Consider the following 21373-nt stretch of genomic DNA (forward strand, 5'->3'; position numbering starts at 1 on the left):
TTCAATTTATCATACAAGCAAGAATATTATACCCTCATCTTGTAAGATTAGATGCTTTCAAGTCTGACTAGGAGGAACGTGCCACCAACACAAAAGCACACAGACAGCTTAAACAGCATGAAATGTTAAAGTAAATACTGAATGAATACTGAAGTGAGATAATACTAACAGAAAAAAGTGTCACCAAGACGGTACATATTTATAGTTAATGTTTTCAATGATATTGTTTCTCTAGGGGTTTGCAGTTCTGTCCCCAACCCAAGGTGTCCAATTCCCTTGTGTTGCTTCTTTATTTAACTTGAGAGCCCAAAAAACAACAACATGAATACAGCTTCCAGACGAACCAGGGTTAATTTAGGTTGAAGTTACTTCCGCTGCTTTAAAAAAAAAGTCAGATTTGTGGGGCTTTTTAATAATGGTGTATAATTAAATGCTGATAATTAAACAGAGCAATGCAGAAAGCTCCAGAGTCATGGATCATTCAGCAGTCAATAGTCTTGACTCCCTGTGCCAAAAGAACCAGAAAAACCCATTATATCTAATTGGTTCACAGCAGTGCTTTTGAAAATGAAAACTGTGCTCACGTCTTATTTTTTGCCATTTTCTTTGGGCTCACTTCATTCAAGTTGCAATGTTATAAACAACAGCAAAGGGGGAAATGATTTAATTCACCAGAATTCAAAAGCTGTGCAGATAACACTAGAACGGACATGATCAAATTAACCCGTGTTTGTGCTCTGTGTTGTGTGAAACCAAAACGTCTGCTGACTGGATGTGCAATTGAAATCATTCCATTATATAAATAAAAAATGAACACCACACCACAAAATGTGTGTCGTGCATGTTATTTGCCCCTACTGAAATTAAAAACATGATGGGATCTTGTTTGTTACATGTCTGCCTCAAATCTAGATGGTTCTTAGTAGTTGTGATAATTCACCTGCAAATTAAAGTCTAAATTTCACAAAAGCACTGAGAGAAATATTGGCTTCATATGCAGGCAGTCCTACAGACCCAGTATATATTTTTGGAGGGATACGTAGGAAGTTTATGTAAGCTCAGCATTGTAGAAGATGACTTACAATCTGTTTGGCTGGTTCCTTCTGCTGGGCGGAGCTCACAATCTGCGCCCTCAGGATAAGCACCTCCTCTTTGCGCACCTCCAGCTCCTCATTGGCTCCCTTCAGCTGGTTGAGCAGTAGGTTGTAGCTCTCCTGCAGCTCATTGGATGAGTTGTTGTTGGTGGCCCGTTCCGCGATGGCTTTCCTCAGTTCGTTCAGGTCATTCTTCAGCTTCTTGTTCTCGGACTCCAGCTCCTGCCTCTGTTGGGAGGATACAAAAAAAAGAGTTGGGAACACAGTGGGAGGCAGTTACAGCTTGGTTAGGCTTGACAAGTTTCCACTGAAATGGATTTAGCTTTTTTGCCAACACAGCAAAGCAAAAACCTTGGATGTCTAAAATTGACTGTATACAAATGAATGAAACACTAATATTTATTTTCTTTCAAGGTGGTACAAATAATGCTGAATTATTCTAACATTTCCATAATTTGCTTTACAGGAAGCAAACAAAAACAATTCCAGATTCTAAATGATGTGGGTTATTGTGGATCACCAAATTATGATTTTTATTATTGTATAATGTGGTTTTATTATTTAAGTTGTAATATTATATTAAGTAAATGGTTTTGTGAAATGTCCCCTATTGATTACTTAGTTTGCCTGAAACCAAGTACCAGTGTTCACAGGCTGTTTCTAAACAACACTAACTCTTAATACACAAAACACTGGTTTGTGGTTTAAGTCAGTTTGGCAGTTTAACATAGGTAAAGCAAGTATGAAGGTGGAAAGTTAAATCCACGTTTCACATAAAAAAAAAATCAAATTTCAATATAAATGTATAATTAACATTTTCACACAACTAAAAATTTGTGTATTGTGACTTCTTAATGATCGTTATGAAATGAGGGAATTATATGTTAAACAGGTAATCGACAAATATGCATATTTGGTGAACATTATTGCTACAGTCCCGTGTTTTGATATGTTCACATTTATCATTAAATTGATGTTGACTGCACTTCTTGATTACATAATAGGAACTTGTCACCAAGTTGAGTTGTTTGTACCTGCTTTTAAAATCTAATTTTAAAACAAAATTACAGCTCTGTTTTGAGTCTCTGGCTTTTTAACCTTTTTCATTCATCGCCACTATGTCCTCCTCATGTGCGTGTGGGAGTTGAAAAGCAGAGAGCTACAATTACAGAGCACAGGGTGAATGCCAGGAACCAGATAAACAAGATAAATACAAAAGCTTCCAATGTCTAATTTCTCCAAAACATGTTTTCACGTCTTCTTAACTGTAAAAGTATGGGTAGCTGTTTTTTGCCAGGGGTTTCTTCACTCTATGCAACAGAAACCAATTATCTAGTACCTGGTTGATACTTTAGAGTTTGTAGGTGGGTCCATGTTGTACTGGACTCTTGGCCTAGGTTGTTCAACAGGGAGCATTAGATGTTGAGTACAATTGCTCTTAATGGAACTCATCACTGACAGACCTGTTCAATGACATTTTTAAATGAAATGAACCTCTTTTTAACAGGCCAAGCAGTGCGGTAGGTATCTTGAACTGAATTACAGTAATATACAATACACAAGTAAACCAGTTTCTCTATTCTGCTCCATCCATCAACATTCTGCAGTGCTAGGGAAAAACAAACAGTTGCCATCCAGTCAGTTGAATTAAACTCTTTGATTAGATGAGAAATAGATATTCCCCCTGCTTACTTCTATCCTTTACATCTCCCTGACCTTGCACAAGCTAAATTAACTAACCATGACTAATTAAAAAAACAATTGACTTTAGATGTGCGTGATTTGGATTTTTCAATGCTATAATTTATGCCTCCCAACGCAGCCCCTTGACTTAATATCCAATCTAGTTTTCAGAGCATGATCCTAGCTCTACCCACCGATGAACAGCTCCAGGCTTGTTTCACAACCAAAAGATATTCCAGACACAGAGATCAGAGAATATTCTCAGTTACTGATGAAAGGCCATGGGAGAGCCACCAAACAAACTTTTCAAGGTTTAATTCATGAAACGAGTAGAAAACCCTTCGGATTAGTTTTGAAACCTCTGACGGTATATTTTTTTTCTCCAGCTGGGTTCGTCAATTCCTAGATTTCTACCTTAAATGATACTGACCTATTACAAAAAAAAAAAAAACTTTCAACCAAGAATATGGCCATAGCTGCTTTACTTGTCTGTCTGTCTATAAACTGTAAGTGTAGCCGGTTCTGGATGTGTGGGTCCAGGAGGAATTGGTAAAAAGGATCTAACTAATCATTTTGTCTGTGTTGAGATAAGTAATCTACAGAAATAATGTATGAAGTATGAAGATACCAAGAATCTTACAGCACACTTCCAATGCCCTGATCACTTCAGTTCTACAAAGAGTTCCCATTGTAACGTAGACATTTTGTGTTAGAGTGCTTAATCTTCATGCATTTCAGGTTCCTTTTTTGTGAGTTTCAAGGATGAATTGTCATTCGTCAATTACAGAGCGGTGCTGTGGTGAAGCATGGTTTCTAATCCAGGGCCTCACTGTCACAGATTCCCACCTGACATCCACACACTCTGCCAGGCTGCATTTGACAAAGTTATTTTGAATATACTTATACATAGTTTTTACAATATGGAAGTTGTAATATGAACAAAATCACACAGGGAGTGGCAGAAGGCATACATCACTCCTCTAAACTGCCTTCTTCCTTGTTTTCCAGGTTTGATTGCTGGGCTTAATTTAATTAAAGGGCTTACTGTTATGAAAACTGAAGGCAATAATAAAACGAAATAAAATAATATTCTAGGTTTTGCGTCAGCTATTGCAGTAAAATGCACCATTAGGACAATAAACCACAATCATCTCTGCAGGTAGAGCTTATAAAAGAATGTCAGGAATTTTCTATTTTTGCACTTTTCACATTGGAAATGACACACTAATACTTAAGTACATAAATAGACACATACATTGATAAACAGCTGAATGCATAAAGAAAACACTGAGGTACAGCCTTTCAGACACAAAACTAATTAAGGCAAAACCAAAAGAAGAATGAAATCAGCTATGGTGTTATGGGTTTGTCTATGGTTGTAAACAATATGGCTAATCTGCCTAGAGAAACCATGGCTTTTCTTGACGTTTTGATAAGCAGTTGACAGCAGATAAACATGCTATATAGTCCGTTACTCACTCACCCATAATCCAAAGAGCAAGAAGGAGAATGGCAACAGGCAGGTACGTACATAGACAAATATAAGAAAAAGAAAAACAGACATGTCGAGCAGTGCATGTGGTGGCGTTCGGGGCAGTGTTTAAGCAGACAGAGATATGGATCTGTACCTTGAGACTATTGTAGGCTGAGTCGCCGTTGGAGTCTTGATCAGCCGAGTTCTTGTTCTCATTCCCCTGCGAGATAAAACAACAAAGAAATTGACTTGAGATAACGATGCAATCGTCTCCCTAAAACATGGCAATCTGTTGATAATCAGATGCCAATGCCGAGAAGGGCTTTAAAGGCACAGCACGATAAACATGTCATTTTAATTAATGTTGCATGGCTCACGGGTGTACAATCAGTTCTACCTGAGCTCTAAACTATCCAATTAGAATACTTATTGGCTTCATTGGAGCCATTTAAATGATCAGGATCTTGGCAGCTTCAGAGACCTACAAAACCTACTGCACTGTAGTCATCCAGAGCCAGGATTGTACTACCATTAGTATCCTTCAACAGAGTCTCAGGACTGCAGCAGATCGCCGTGAAGAGCATATTACCTTCCCCTGGTTCAACAAACCAAAGCTGAATCTTAGGGGGAGATCTAATAGTGCCATTGAAGATATGAGAGTAGCAAACAAGGGGTCAAACAAACAAATAAACACTGTACTGTGTAATGCATGCCCCTGACTGCCAAACATTAGAAACGGAGAGGGAGCAAGACCTTGCGGTTCACCAGCTCCTCCATCTTCTCCAAGTCAGTCTGCAGCCGACGTCTCTCCTGCTCCAGCTCCCGCACCCTCTTCTGCAGCTTCATAAACAGGCTGATATCCATGGCTGCCTTCTCCAGGCCCATCTCCTATAACACCAATAAGAGAAAGGGCTTTGGTTAGAATACTGTGGTACCAAAGATGTACATATCTGTGGAGCGATAACTCATAGCTAAATAAAGTGAGAGAATGGTGCACGCTGACTACAAAACCAAGATAGAAAATAAAAGTACACATACATTCAATAATGGGCACTATTATGCTGTTTTAGCACTCCAGTGTTAATCTTTTAATAGACCTTGTGTAGCAAAGTAATGTTTCACGATCATTGTGACATAACTTTTTTTATAACCTATAACTTTTAAGTCACCTTGGATAAAGGAGTTGGCCAAACAAATACGAAATAATAATAATACAAATGACACTAATCTGAATATATCAGACTTGCACACCCCTCTTCCCAGCCGCTATGGAGACAGTGATCCTGTTACCTCCACTTGCTGTATGGTGTCCTCTGTGTCGCCCACCTCGGAGGTAGAGATAGAGGGGTAGTTGGAATCAGATTCCAGGCTGCTCTGGTTGGATGGGTTCCTCCTGTGTCCAGGCTGGAACTGAGAGAGAGAGTGAGAGAAGAATTAGACTAACATCAAATAACTTTTCACATTTTTGTGGCCAACTTCAAAGGTTGCACTGGTACCCTTCACTTGCTGTATTAAAAAGGACACTAAAGCTGGGGGGGACAAATCACTTCTATGTGTGGCAGTGCAGTGGGATACCAAAAGCTCAACTATGGTAGCCCACCGCAGATCTTGGTATCCCACATTTCCATTTAACACTCCAATAAATACATTGTAGACAGATCTAATTTCCAAGGTGGTAAATGGTTCAGAACAGAAAAACACAATTTTAGCAACTTAATTACTAGTAGTCCCACAGGCTTTGGGACATTTGATAGTCCAGTCCCAATTTTTGGCAGTCCCGGGGGTCCGGAATACTGATTTGTCCACCCCTGCTAAAGAGATCTCCAGCCCCCAGGTCATCGAATCATCTTGTCACACTGTTAGGCTCATCAGAGCCCTGGGTTGGTAGCATGCTGTGAGTACAGGGTGTTGTGTAGGGAAGGTAGGGGAGTGGAGAGGAGGGTCTGTTGCTTTTGCAGTGTTTTTCCATATTTTGTCACAGCGAAATGTACATTTTACTGAGGGTAGGTAATCCTTTAATACTTCTGCTATTTCCAAGCAAGATATTAAAATAGGCACAACACCCACAACCGGGTTTTAAGGATATGTCTGGAAACCCATCTTCATCTGATGGTCACCTGGACAAACTGCCCCACACCATGCTCTCCTTCTTGCTCTCCTGTTACCTTGGCCAGTGAGATCTCCTCCTGCAGATTCTCGTATCTCTGTTCCAGCCGGGAGTATTCCTTCACCAGGTTTTGATAGCGCAGTCGCTCCTCGTTCAGCTCCGCCTGTACCTGGCCCTCTTTCACAGACACTCTGCTGACCTGGTCTGAGAGGAAAAGGACACTCAGAAAATCATATGTTCTCTCACTCCCCACCACGGAAGAATGTGTGAGCAGGCACAGAAACTAGTGGACTTTCTGACTCCAGCACAGTACTGAGTGTATGTCTGCTCATACATAATGTTTACAGTGCACAATCAGATATAATGAAGAAGTAGAAAAAACACAAAAAACACTGAGTGAGATTAACTGTTATTTTGTGTTGACCTGTTTTTATCTCTTTGCTAAATGAAGTGAAAAACAGAAGTAACAGTTAACAACAGCAGCCAAAGCTTGAGACTCCATCATCGTTAGAAAGTGGTCTAATCTGTTGTGATGTAGTAGCCGTGTACCGTATCAAGTGCATCCCTGTAACGCAAACCGCAGTACAACTTAAACCCTGCAAGTTATTCAACTACTGTAATTCTATTGACAAAAACACTCTCCCCTACTTACTAAACATACAGATGCATAAGACCCTAATTAAAAACAAAATGAAGGTACTGATTAAACCGAACAAAACCGATCGAACCACCAAACCAGAGAAGGCAGTTTAGACAATCAATTAGTGTGGCTAATTGAACACAAAATATAATCTGCTAAGGTTTAAAGGGAGTCCAATCAAGTGCACTGGGAAACTGATTCCATGTTCCATGCTTTAGGTATGCTATCAGCCTTCTCCTTTTTTAAATGCATCCCAACAGTGGAAGTGTTTAGTTCTCCTAAATAGTCCTGTTTAGTTTGTGTCAAAAACATTATCTGTTCATCAATGTTAATGTGTCAGATTTTGCAATGCTTGAGTTCCTGGTGGGATGTAGCATTAGCAGGTCCCAATATGCAACATTTAGAATAAATAAATGCATTGAACACTGCGATAGCTCAGCTTTCATTAAAAACAAAACCTGCCGGGTTATAGCTTAACACCAACAATAAAAACCTTACGTAAAAAGTAACTTTGCTGGGTGCCATAGAATAATTATTGCAGCACCTTCCATCTCCGATACGGCTTCTTGATGAATGACATCTTCACAATGCCTTGGGGCTCTCCTGCAGTACACCGCACGGTTTTATTAACAAATATAAAGAACAAAAGCTGTAAAAATTAAATCAATGCACTTCTACAGCCGCTTATGGCTTCTCAATTACTCTTCTCAGCAAACTCCATTCAGGCAGCTCTGGACTGAAGGAGCATTGAGAAAAGCAGGGGCGATGCTGGCGGCCGTCCAGGTCCTGGAGGACAGCTGACACAATTTCTCAATTTCTCACTGCTCACTGCGTATTCCCTTGGACAGTGCTGTCACTGAGAGAGGGTGCACATTGAATCCTCCATACATTGGGATGCGTCAGTGTAATTGCTGAAGTGCTTCATTAGAACAGCATCTTTTAGCAACAGCATCCGGCATTTAGGAGTGGATAAATGCTCCAATTTGCACCTAAATACACTGATTTGACTCCAGCATTGAATCCTTTTGTGTATATTTTCAAAGGCGGCATTTGGCAAGTGGTTAAGTTCAACTTGTGGCTTATTTTTTTGGCATGGAAAAGTTAGGAGAGTGGACCAACATCTAAAACCCCTGCATATCACATATTTATACAGCTGCAGGAAAGTGGAGTGCTTTTGCTTTAAAGTTGACAGCAGCCTTAGACCTGGTCCTGGTCCTTGAAGTCACCTCAAATCAGGAAACAATGGACATTACACAAGCAAGCAACACCAACGTGCTTCATTGCCAATACCGAACCAAGCAAATTTCCTATATTTAGCAGATTTATAAATGCTACCCAAGGGAATTAAATACTGTATTTAAGAGCCAAAATCAAAACAAAGCAAGGAATAAGGACCCTGAAAAGATGGTGGCAATTTAGCTTTTGTGTGAGAAAGTGAGTAGTCTGATCTCAAGTCTCACCTTCCTTGTTCTTGGACTGGTTCTGAATCCTCTGGTTCATTTCCTCCTTCTCATCTTTCAGCAGGGAATTTTCTTTCTCCAGATCCTCCACTCTCTGCACGAAATTAATGCCATTCACACAGGTCAGCTACAAACACTCACTGGCACAGTCTGGCAGTCTCACACATTCAGAAGATTTTCTCTTCTTTACCCCTTTCGCATACTTAAAAAAACGCAAACAGCCCAGACTGTTCTAAAAAACAAAAAATCTTATTTAGCCATTTGCTTTGGTAAACAAGTTCATTGATTGTGACACGAAGGTGAACCAAACCTTGTGTACACCTGAAACAGTGAAGTTGAAGAACATGTTCGAATCCTTCGGGGAAAGTAACCGAGCACTCCCACCTGCTGTGACTGAATTTTCAAAGCACAAAAATAAACCTCCTTTCTGCAATTCACAGCACCGCATTACCATGAACAAGCTGCAGAAATTAGTCTGTATATCAGGAGTCTAAAACATTCAAAACTGACTTTGGAACTCGCAAGTGCATTTTAATTCAATCAAAATCACTAAATAAAAACATAAAAAGTTGTATAAGGTTTAAAAAGTACTCGCCTATCCCATTTTCACTTAAAGGGAGGATACTAACTACCACAAAATGCCAGGTAGAGAGAAAAAACAAAACATCCATAGTTCCCATGAGATATAAAAGAAAGGAATATGTGCTTCTGAATGTGTATACCTGCCAAATTCTACCTGGAGCTCAGTCTGGTCAGCAGTTTATGTAAATCCTGCTCAGTTTGTTTCAGTGATGTCTATAATGTGTGTCCAATCTATAACCAGGTAGAGAGTTTTTCCACCTTTTATCATAATCAGTATTATAAAGGTTAATGTGTGTTTGTGTGCAAATGAACAGTACCTTCTTAATGGTCTCTGCAGACCTGACAGTCTAAACGATTTCAAATTCGGAAACAAAGGGAGCATTTGGATCTCTACAAAAAAGAAGCTATCGGTTTCCGTGGCTGTTTAACACAGAGTAAAAAGACACAGATATCCTTGAGAACAGATTAGCTTTTTTCAGAAGGAGTACGAACAACACACGATGCTCAGGAATGTGTGTGAATTTGAGATATTTGGTAACCAGAGATGACCCCCGGTGCGTGCACACATAAAACACTTCATTCGGCTAAATTCTGAGACTTAATTCAGTTCAGGTATGAGCGGTTATAGAAAAAAGAAAAATCAATACTGTGAAAAAGACAGCAGATTGAGGGAGGAACTCTCTACCAACCAATATTTTTTTGGATATTGTACTTGACATGTACAAATTTAGGGCATGATTAATGTCACCTTAAAAAATATAGTAGAATGTTAATTACAAAAAAAAAAAGAGAAATACATTAAACATAATATTAAATATACCAGTACATTACTGTTAGTATATAAGTAACATAGACATGAGCATCTTAAAAATAACCAAAAGCCCTTACATTTTAGAGTCTCCATTTAAAAACCAATTCAATGGACTAAAGAGTTTAAGCACTCTTGTGGAGCAGTAACTCCACTAGGACTCAATATTTCATGTTCCTTATGAGGGCATATGACGCAAGAAAACTCTGAGGGAGTGAGAGATTTCATGGATAAAGTACATTTTAGTCTTCTTTTATTATCTTATAAAAGGATTATCTTATGTAAAACAATAAATAAATACATAAGCAGCATGACCAAAATAGCCTCCTCTCATTTGTCACCTTTCTGAAGTTCGTTGACAAGCTGGCAGTGCATTAGTGGTTTCAGCTCATTAATAATCAAAGATTGCAGGCTTCGCTATGCCGTTCAGGGGGATAATGTGCAGAGCTGGATGGGAACCCACCTTGCGCAGGCTGGCTTTCTCGGTGGAGTACTCCTCCTCCAGCTGCTTCCTCTGGGAGTGCGCGCTCTCCAGCTCGGCCCGCAGCCGCTCCAGCTCTTCCTGCAGGGTGCCCAACTGGTTGCCGTCGTCTTTGTGGTCGCGGAAGTATTGCACCTCCTTCTGCAGCTTCTGCACCTCGGTGGCGTAGTTGTTGTTGGCGATGGTCAGCAGCTCGTTCTGGGCCTTGTACTCCTTGTTCTGGAGGAGGACAGAAGCAGGTAAGCAGAGGCTCGAGCCCATTTCCAAGGCTCAGGATGGTATGCAAAGCCATGAGGCGTTTCCAGCAGATAAGGACCCAAAAATCAAGATAAATAGCCAAATTGTGAGAACTTCACAGAACAGCCAACCTCCACCATTGGATACTGAGGGCGAAAGAGAGCATGACACATAGAGCGCAGCTGTTTTGGGAAACCGCTGATTTCTAATGATGCATCTTAACCTTCAGGGATCAGAGAGGTACCTACATGGACAACAACATTTCCACTCTGTGGTCTGCATTTCTTTCTCAAAATAAAAGACAATCAGAATTTACAAGTAGGACCACACCCATGAAATGCAGTACCCATTTTATCTGCAGCACCTCACTGTCCTATTGACAAGAGGGAGACATAAGAAAGAACTCGGGCACAATGGGGAGCCAATTTAGGTAGGAAAAGCCTGGATTTAACCAGGACACGGCTGATGTATCAATATCACAACAAGTCACCTGTTATGATATCAGCAAGCATGAATTTGGAGTTTAAACCAGTTTTTTTTTTTTTGCCTTGTGTAATATCACGAGACCCTGTTACCTGATCGTCCACTTTGCGTTGCAGCTGCACAATCTTATTCTCCATGCCGATGTTGAGCTTCTTGAAGTGCTCTGCAGAGCGTGCCTCGATCTTCAGCTGCTTCAGCTCCTTCTTGGCCTGCAGGCGGCGGAAGCCACACTGGATGATAACGGCAGCGTTGCGAGCGCGACGGAACTTCCTCCTCTCCATCCAGCCCCTCACCGACTTCTGAATGATCGTAGCCTTGTGGTGTAACAGGAACTGAGAAGGGAGGTTGAAGAAAAATGAAATAAAATAAAAGAGGCATAGCATCCTTACCACCACGGTAACACATACAGGAACGGCACAGGTATTGCATGGGCTTGAGAGCATCAGACTCTAGTGCTCCCTCACACCATCACTCTCCAACACTCAGCATCAAGTCATGGCTTTAGAAGACAATTTTACTGAGATGGTCAGTGAGCACAAGAAGAATGTCTTCTGCAAAGTATGCAAAACATATCACATGCAAAGTTGATAAACTCCAGATTAGTGCAATGTACTCTTGTAGTAAAAAGGTGTGTTTAGGACTGAAATCAGGAGTCACTGCTTTACATACAGAGTTATGACTCTCTAGTATGAAACAGCAATTTATTTAGCTGAAAATGAGGATTACTAGCATTGCTTGATGGTGTGCATTTTAAGCATGTATGCATATCTTGCTGTATATCAAACAGAGCTACAAATGTGGACACTGGACACGCCCCCAGACCTGGACAGGATTGTGCAGTGAAATTGTCACATGGTCAACATGGATAGTTCTTTTGGGAAATGCTTGGTGTTATGTGGCAGTCTTCCCCTGTGTGTCCTATCAGGCTGGCCCGGTGCACAATGATGATCTTTATAACCGCAGCTATACGGGTTCTCTATCGCAGGAGAGATGCACATTTTAATGTGTCAGAAGGCTGTTGCAGAGGATGCATAAACACAGCTGTAGTAGGGACATAGTCTGAGATGAACAGAAGTACCTCTTTGTATATCCGCCTGGTGAACATGCCTCGTGAGAAGGCCTGGATGGTGGTGACAGCGTGTCGCACGTTCAAATACGCCCTGCGTTCCCGCAGCATCCTGTATTGTTTCTGGAATATCACAGCAGCACGAGTCCTTCTCAGATCCTCTGCCAGTCTAGAGAGAAACAAACAGGTCACTCAGCATCTGCAAAATAGATGGTTATTTTACACCCGCCACCGACTTGTCAAAACCCTATCAGAAAAATAAACTTCCAGTTGATAATACAGAGAGACAACCCAAAATAGACTGCTTTGCCCTTTTTAGGTTTAGACGTTTGCAGATAGATGATAATGGTGCCTGATAACAAAACGAATAATGTTTCAGTTGTTTCGGGCTAGAGAATAGGGAACAGGAGCATAGAGTGTCAAAATATTAATGACAACATGATGTGTCTTTTTTTCAGACTACCTCAGAACATTTTGAACGACCATTTCACAAACAAGAAAAACTTACCAATGAAAAAAACACGTTATTCTATCCCAGTCAATCCCATGTTTACTCAGGAGTAAATAGATGAAGAAAAAAACACACAAAAATACAATACTAACACATTTATTAAATTTCCCTAAATAACTGCTACAGTTGTCAGGCAACTAAAGACAAATAAAAACAAAAGTGAAGAAAGAAACTCCCAGCATATTTAGATCAGAAAACACAAAATCATGAAAAAATAATAACAAACAAACACAGAGGAGCAAAGGAAAAGGGAAAATTACAAAACTGTAGGAAGACAAGAGGACTGCAGCTGGGATGTCTGGGACTGACCTGCGAGCCAGGTAACCCCGGCCATATCTCTGCAGGGTGATGGCAGACTTCCTGATCTTCCTATACTTGACCCTCTGCAGCCACCCACGCACGCTCTTCTGGATCTTAATGCAGGCTGAGCGGAACTTGTCCGCTCGTAGTTTCTCCAGGTATGCCACCTGGCCGGCCCGGAAGAAGATCTTGTTTTTTCCAAACTGGAACTTGTCAGGGTCCTGTCCAAGGAAAAGCAGAAACTAGCAAATACGCAAACACACACATACACACACAGGACAGATGACCACAAGGGTTAATGTAACACTGCACTGAACAGAACTTTGAAAGTATAGATTTTCAAGGGCAAACAAAAATTTACAAAGGGGGCGCTGTTTTGGTTGTTTAACCCAGATGAAAAGACAGCAGGAAAGAAAAAGCTAACTGGATTGTCTGGTATTGAATAGACATGCATTCAAGTGCAGGAGTTGAGCTAGGGTTTTTTTAGTCACTATAAATATATCTCCAAACTCTCAGGAGAGCCAAGTATTAAAGCCCGGGGTGAAGATGTAAGCAGCTATGACAGTGGAAAAGACATGCTACCATGCCTCTCCTGAGAAGGCAGATCACTGTCTTCTCTGCTCAGCTCAAAAACGGCACTTAAAAGTATGGTTTTGTGTAGCCAATATCGAAACTGCTCACTTTTTTCAACTACGGCCTTCAAGGATTAACTTTCATTGGATGATACAGGAATATTGATACAAATCAAGATAAAACCATGAACGCCCTCGAATCAGAGTTATTTTTATATAATTGTGGTTACTTGAGAACATGTTGGTAAAATATGCTATTATGGAATTTATCTAAGATATCCTTTACATTTTATTGCACTGCTATCAATGTTATAGTTAATCCTTTATCTGTGATTGTTTATGTTTGTCTAGTTATTTTATTTATCCGAAACCTGAAAACTTCTATATATGGGGATATTTGCAGCTCATTGAATAAACATTTTAGTAGAACAAATTATTTAAAAAGCACACTACAGTACAGTCAACATTTTTTTTTTCATTATTAGCCTCAGAACATAATTAAAATGCAATGCCAGTTTATTAAACGGTGTGCACATTCCCGTTTTTAAAATGGTATTTATTTATTTTTCTTTATCTTCAGACCTGTAAGGCACAGGAAATCAATGTAACCCATAGAAATTAAGAATGATGTTAATTTGATTTTTACTGGATACACTTCCTCAGTGTTAAAAATTATATTAATTATTTGTCCCCATATTGGCCGGACACACTCAAAATATACTTTTACTGTAGTTGTATATTAACCATTGCATGAAAAAGCATCCTCTTATGTCCAAAAGCCTTAGGTGATTCATTGCTCTTCAAGGGAAATTCAAATGCAGATTTTATTCATATTCATATATATGTTTTAAATCAGCTGGAACCAGAGACTTCAATTTACCTCAGGAATTCTGAATTCTCAGTCAAAACAAGCACCATTTCTTTTTGAATATATACATGAGTGCCTATTTTCCTTTTTGTCAGTGGCAATACAGCAGTTTTGGATAGTCTAACATGAAGGAAAGTGCATTAAAATAATTTGTTATTCATAAACATAAAACTTTTAATAACTTTTTCTTAATGATGAATGACATTAAAAAATAGATGTATTAAAGGCTTACTTGATTGAGTTGTAAACCTGTCACAAACTAGTCAGAAATGTGGGATTACATGCAGAAATAATTTGTCTTTGCAGTTAAGCCAATGATGAATATTTAATTCTGGGCATTTCTGCAAGAAGCTGCATAAAACGGGGTGCAGATTGTGCAAATGAGGTGCACCATTTATTATAATGAGATGTAATAAAGCTGCCAGCGACACCTACAATTGTGCCAGTTAGTTAAGAGCTGTAGGGAAAACACTATAACCTTACCAAAATCAAAATAACAAATCAGGGACATACTTGCTAGCCAGACAATTATTGAGTCACTGCCTGACACCAGGAGAAGCAATGCTGTCCATGCGGGGCTGTAAATATCATCCACCCTGTGTTTCCTAGCCTCCGGGTCTTTATAGGGGACCGTGCAGCTGCTGGCATCTCCCAGTCCGCATTCCACGGCACATTACCAGGTGTGCTTAATGCGGTCATGTGACAAATGCATAAATCTGTTTTTCCCCTAAAAGCATGATTGAACTACAAGCCTTAAAACATTTTCTTCTTTTGAATTGCAGAGTTCCCTGACATGTTGGGCACAATAGAGTGCATTGTGAACAAGAAGATTTTCAGTTTTCAAAATATCCAATGTGGATTTTAGGAAGTCTCTAAAATATGAATAAAAGTTCATCATGAAGTAGGTCACTTACAATTACATAAATAAAATGATAGGCCAAAAATCAAGAGCTAGAAAAAGAACAAAGGAACTCACCAAGAATTAAGAAACTCTTCTATTTATTCAGCTGGGAAGGGAAAGACTCTTAAAAATGTAACATTATTATATGTGGTCAGTTATTAAGGTGTCATTGTTACTTTAAGATCTGATAAAAGCAATGAAATTCACCAAATAATTTCTGTAGGGGGGAGAAAACATAACCTAAAATCTATGTAATTTCCCTAATAATGTCCCTTTGCAATCTCTCCAGAAATTAAAAATGTGCATTCATAATTTATCATGAAGACTATGTATCCTAAGGGCTTTTCTTTCTTTGTTTGCTTCCATTTCAGGCTGCTACACACATTTAACCAGGTAACCACTCTGTGTATAGACATGACAAACATTCAACAGCATTCACAAATTAAGAGCGAGAACTAATTAATCTACAAGAGCTTTATTTTAGATCATGTGGGCTTCAAAGAATAAGGGGTAAAGAGGTCAAGCTTTCTAATAAAAACATCACCAAAGCAATAGCAGCAAGGATGTAATAAATGTGGTCTTATAGAGACAAGGAATGTGTTTTATGAAAGTCAAGCTGAAAGGTAATTTAGCAGATTTCCCATTGGTTTTACCACATATGTACCTTGTGATGCCAGAGCATCATGGCTAACTATATCTCTGAATGGTTTCTGATGTAAAGGAACCCTTCAGGAGATACAGGCTCTGATAATGCCACCAGGCACACTACAGTATATATTCACAACCCACACCTTAATCAGGGTCTCCAGCAGGTTCCTGCAGATAAGCTTTTTGTCAGAATTCGAGATGTCCTTCTTCTTCATCAGCACTCGGTATCTGTTAAAGAAGTCTGGATATGTCCACCTGAAACCCAAGATCACTCAGTCAGAGGATGAGAGCTCCACTGGCAGGCAGAGAAATCATCACACATCACCACTGCACTCGAATTCACCTCACATTTATACGGATACAGATAATGTACTGAGCTGCTTTGCTGCTTTATTTCCCCATATCTGGAGGGTACACATGGGGAAAAGGAGTGTCATGTATTTTAAGTGCCTTTTGAGCCCACTCTGCGTCAGTTAAACACACAGATAAAATCAAAACAAGTCCATAAACAGAAAGACAATCTTTTTTCTCCTTGATTGATCAGATTTATCCCAGTACTTATCTGTCAGTTTTGTTCATTGTATTTTAAATACATTTCCCCAGTGAATCTTTAAATTTATTTCAATCCTACGGTGGTCTCTTCTTTTTATGTTTTTGTAAGTTTATCAAGTGTGTCTTTTGACAGAATGTCTTTGTTTTAAGCAGCAGCCAGAGTTGGCATTTAATTCATTTGAATTGAGACAAATGCTGCTGTTCATCAAAATATTTTGCCATCCAAATATTTGGCTTTAACAATCTTCCCTGGGCCCTAGGCAAAAAAACAACAACATGTGGATTAATTGTTAGTTGCAGACAGTGAAGGCAGTTTGAAGGAGTTAAGTATATATCATAAAAAAACATCATATGAAAATGCCATCTTCGCAGATCATGACTGAGTGTTTCTGTGACGAGTGTAAATGAGCGCTCGACGCAACTTGAAACACAGACTAAATTTAGATCTTCAGACCCAATACAAAGGTGGGTATGTTACTTCCCTTTGGCTAATGAGCCTGTAATCCTGAGTATTTATGGAAATGCAGACATAATGCTGTTTTATAATATAATGCTATTTTGCAGCATAAATAGGCTAAGCCAGCTTTCAATCACTGTTAGCCTGGGAGGAGGCTCCAAATTTAGTTTTGAAATGTAGGGCATGAAAAAAACAAAAAAAAACAATGCAAGTTTGTTTTGAATTACAGAACATCTACTACATCTTTCATCACGTCATGCTCTTCTTCTTTTTAAACTAATACTCAGCGGTGAGTTGTCAGGAATTCAACTCAATATCTGCCTGAGGGAACATGTTTCAAGTACAATTCAATTCAGACTTCAGTTCATTTCTTTTGGCTTTGGCCAACAATGCTGAAAAATTCACGGATTCCAGTGATTTTTACACAGGAGTGTGTTTCACATTTGAAGAGGTTTGGAGTGCCCTCACATGCCTTTTATTCCACTAACTCAACTTTCTGCCTTTGTTACTGTACATCTCTCCTTCTAGGACTTTTTTCCCTCCGGTCTCCTGCAGCACACTTGCGGTTTCATGCACAACTGTGCCTGTATGGTTGTACCTGGATGTTGCTTTAATCTGTGAGTCAGACCAGCACATACAGGCCCATTCTACATAAGTAAGCACAGACAGTAAATGAGTGGGAAGTTTAGATGGAATATGAAGCTTAACCGGAGACTGAGACTGAGCTTGTATAAGAAACTGTTAGGGTCACTGCTGTAAATCGGAACGGCAGTGAGGGCCTCTAAAATGATCAGACTTGGAGAGTGGGAGACATTGAGCAGCCGAAGGGAATTAGGTGGAGAGGGAACATGTTATGCTTAGTTTTTCTTCAATACTGTCAGAAATGTATTTTAGTAATGTATAGAAGATGTTCTGAAGCATGTGTAGCTCTGTGTAAACGCTCCGGCAAGACGCACCTGGAGGGGTACCCGGCTGCACTGATGCGGATGGTCTCCAGTACTCCACAGGCCCGCAGCTGCTGGACTGCTCTGCTGGAGTCAAACCTGGATACACACACAGGGCAACACTGACATTAGGAACACTCCCTTCCTTTCCAGTCACTCTCGTCACAACCGGCTTCAGAGTGGTCAGATTTGATCAGATTTAATTCACAAAATCTTCCAGCAATAAACAGGTTTTAACCAAAATGAGCAAAATAGCCTCCTCTTATTTGTAACTTCGAAGTCTTTTTCATTCGCCATTCCAATTTGCTTTGTTTATTTTCTGCATGTTATGTTGGTTCTGACAATGAGTTTCCTCAAAGATCATCCTGCCAAATCTTTGTTTAATAATGCTCACCTCTGCTTCCCAAACTTGCCCAGTGCAATATAAATCTCCCCCTGTGACTCCTAGTGGCTCCAGCTTCATAGAACAATTTGTCAAGTGCAGAACTCGCAGCACTTCATGTTTTGCAAACACTTTCAATAACAGCGTAGGTAACATTCATGGTTCTCAAACATGCAACATCATAATCAATCATAGAAACAACATAAAGGAAAACACTGTGGCATTCAGACAGCTAATATCAACAGCAATAGCACATGCATAGTTTTAAAATTGAAATATCCTATAAACATCCCTGACCATAAGAAAAAACACGATGCATCACTTGCAAGATAACGTTCGACACCCAACTGTGAAAATACAACAGATCTGTCCATCAAAAACTAAACAAACTTGTTCATTTCCATTCGATTGACTGTGGGAGGAGAAGTTTGCATATGTTCATCCTGATCTCATACCGTGTCCCTCAACTATCGATTTAATGGCTGGCTCGACTGTTCGATTTCTAATCCTATTAAAAACAACCTACCAGAAATCCATTGTGACCTGGAAGGGGACTGCTACGACCCACAAGGAGAGAGAGAAACAGAACAGCGACTCTGAAAGGACTTCTATCTGTCTCACTATTCACTGCCCAGACCGGAGCTTGAGAGCTGCACTTTCCCTGGTCAGTGTTAGCATGTGATTTAGGAACTGAGGTCTATTATCCAATTTTATATGGCTGAAGAAGTCCTTGTATGCAAAGAATTTGTAATGGGAAAAACAAAGTAACACACAACAAACCCAAACTAGATCCTTCTAAATTTGAATGCATACATTTCTTCTGATTAACTTTACTCCGCCGTGCACACAGCTGGGCTACAGTATCAGGGGGGACTAATGCAGCTCTTACTTATGAGGCACTGAGAGCAGGCTCACATAAACTACAGGAGTCACTGTTTTGCAAAGTGCCAAATACTGTAGATCCTGGCAGCCATTTGTATGCTACACCATGAGGATTCCTGGTAACAGTCTGTTTATCACATGCTCCACATTCAGGACCATGCTGGGTCTGATCTATAGTGTCCAAACAGTGCTATATATTCTGTAGCTGATATTTGTATATTATGGTACTCTGGTATTCTCAGGAGAACACATTAATTTGCATACAAAATAAAACCCTTTATTGCATGATAATACCATTTCAAATATACGTCAACAATAAACACAAAATAAACTGGAATATGCTACCATGTGAGGCTTCTATAATCTAGGCTGCTCAGCTGCAATAATGGAAGCTATTAAGATGATCAATGCTGCTGTTAGCCTGCTTGACAAGTACTTAAATTACCCTGTTTACAACAACCAGGCCTGTGCAGGTTTTCCCGTCCACATCACATATAAAGTAATTCATAAAGTCAGATTTCAAAGTTGAAACTATCCAAAAAAGATAAACATTGGACACGAAGCACTCATAAAGGGGTGGGTTACGTGTGCATAATGTGTTTAAATAATAAGGGGGCCTTCTGTTTTCATTGCCTTCAAACAGCAGCCACATACATCAAGCAAATAGTGTGGAATTAGTCATTTGACAGTTAAGACAGACCACGATTGAAGACTATCAGAGGATTCAACAGAAATTGATTTGTATCGGTTTCCTTAGTAGGTTTAACTGCATATTTTGGTTGTTAAAAAAACTAAAAAGTATAACGTCCTTGCTGCCAAAAAACATGACAGTGCCAATGTACTTTGCAATGGTCAACATGCATTGTGTTTTATCAAAATTTTACATTTTAAATATATATTAAAAGGGGCAAAAACACATTTTTCGCCCACAGGAAACTGCGATCAACTGCAGGTTGTTCTGCAGATTAGGAACATCCATATTGTGTTCAGAACTGCAGAGGAACAGGGATTTAGTTACTGTGCTGGAAAAAAAGAGATAAATAAATAGAGCAGGAGAACAAGTAAGCCATGAGTGTCGTCTGGAGTTGGGCAGGAATGGAGAAAATTATAAAATAAAAGGTCCCACAGTTTGGTCCTTATTTGTCTTCCACTGTGAGAGACAAAGGCTACTTAACAAAGCAATGCTCTGAAAACTCAAGAGCTGATTGCACAGAAGCATAACAGCTTTGCAATGCCAGGGTAATGTCTCTGTTCTCAAATACCTCTTCTAATGCTGTGTAGTTTATGTGTATATTGTTTAATCAATCATGTATTTACCTTGAGATTGCTGCTATGCAGCTGAAAGAGCAGGGTTCAAAGCTTATTTTATCTGACTGGATTAGAACGGCAAACTCACTGAAAGACTCAGTGATAGCTCCCAGGGCTCTTCGGTCCTCCAATGAGATTTTCAAGGTCCTTATACCTTCCAAAGGACATCCCTGTAAATCCATTGTTCATTTGGAAGTTTTATGTTTACCCAGTGACCTTCTGTCAGACATGAAATAAGACTGACGCATGACCAAATCTTAACATAAACACTGTGCAAACTCCTGAATTATAAAGCAATCTGATCACCGTACACAACCCCCCTCCCCAGGTACTCACGAAAAGGCCAGTTTCTCGTCATTGGGCTTGATGCAGCGCACATAGTGGGGGGTGGTAGCATTGAGGGTCTCCGTCAGCAGCTGAAGAGAATTGCGAAACTAGACAGAAAAAGTAAAAATGCCAATGATGCCACTGTTTTGTGTTGGTTTTCCAAGTGAAAGGAATTCAACAACAGCACTGGGAATTACCAAGGTATAAAGATCATTTATCTCAGATTCTAAGTGTTTCCAGAAAGCAACAGAGTGATGATTGTGATGTCAGAGTCAGAAATTCTTATTTTATTTAGGAAAATGCACTGTTATGATTCATCTGGGTCAAGAGTTACATAACTGTGGTTAGCTTAAGAGTGCCTACCAATTAATGAAGGTGACTGTAGCTTGTGTTAGCTTGACTAAAATAAACTATCTTGGAACCCTCTTAAAATAAAGCACCCTGTCAATTTGAACAACAACAAGGACCCCCTCCCTTTACAGTGAACATTTTTTTTTATATATATATATATATATATATATATATATATATATATATATATATATATAAACAATATATAACAGTGGAACATGTTTCTGTTTCGAAGGACTGTTTAGCAATAATTGA

General features: G+C 39.5%; 1 protein-coding gene across 3 annotated transcripts in view; it reads right to left on the reverse strand.

The window, feature by feature from the left end:
- Positions 1 to 21373, reverse strand: part of myo5b (myosin VB) — a 120798-nt gene that overhangs the window by 19978 nt on the left and 79447 nt on the right. For all 3 annotated transcript variants that reach the window (XM_066712202.1, XM_066712200.1, XM_066712201.1), the window contains exons 16-28: positions 20777 to 20874; positions 17881 to 17967; positions 16059 to 16170; positions 12936 to 13147; positions 12128 to 12284; positions 11142 to 11381; positions 10312 to 10548; positions 8459 to 8552; positions 6417 to 6562; positions 5542 to 5661; positions 5005 to 5139; positions 4406 to 4471; positions 1083 to 1322 (exon numbers count right to left, since the gene is read on the reverse strand). In XM_066712202.1, the coding sequence (XP_066568299.1) occupies positions 1083 to 1322; positions 4406 to 4471; positions 5005 to 5139; positions 5542 to 5661; positions 6417 to 6562; positions 8459 to 8552; positions 10312 to 10548; positions 11142 to 11381; positions 12128 to 12284; positions 12936 to 13147; positions 16059 to 16170; positions 17881 to 17967; positions 20777 to 20874 (1944 nt within the window). The remainder of the gene's footprint in view (positions 1 to 1082; positions 1323 to 4405; positions 4472 to 5004; positions 5140 to 5541; positions 5662 to 6416; positions 6563 to 8458; positions 8553 to 10311; positions 10549 to 11141; positions 11382 to 12127; positions 12285 to 12935; positions 13148 to 16058; positions 16171 to 17880; positions 17968 to 20776; positions 20875 to 21373) is intronic.

The sequence above is a fragment of the Amia ocellicauda genome, chromosome 8 (genome assembly GCF_036373705.1).
Source record: "Amia ocellicauda isolate fAmiCal2 chromosome 8, fAmiCal2.hap1, whole genome shotgun sequence".
NCBI classification, from domain to species: Eukaryota; Metazoa; Chordata; class Actinopteri; order Amiiformes; family Amiidae; genus Amia; species Amia ocellicauda.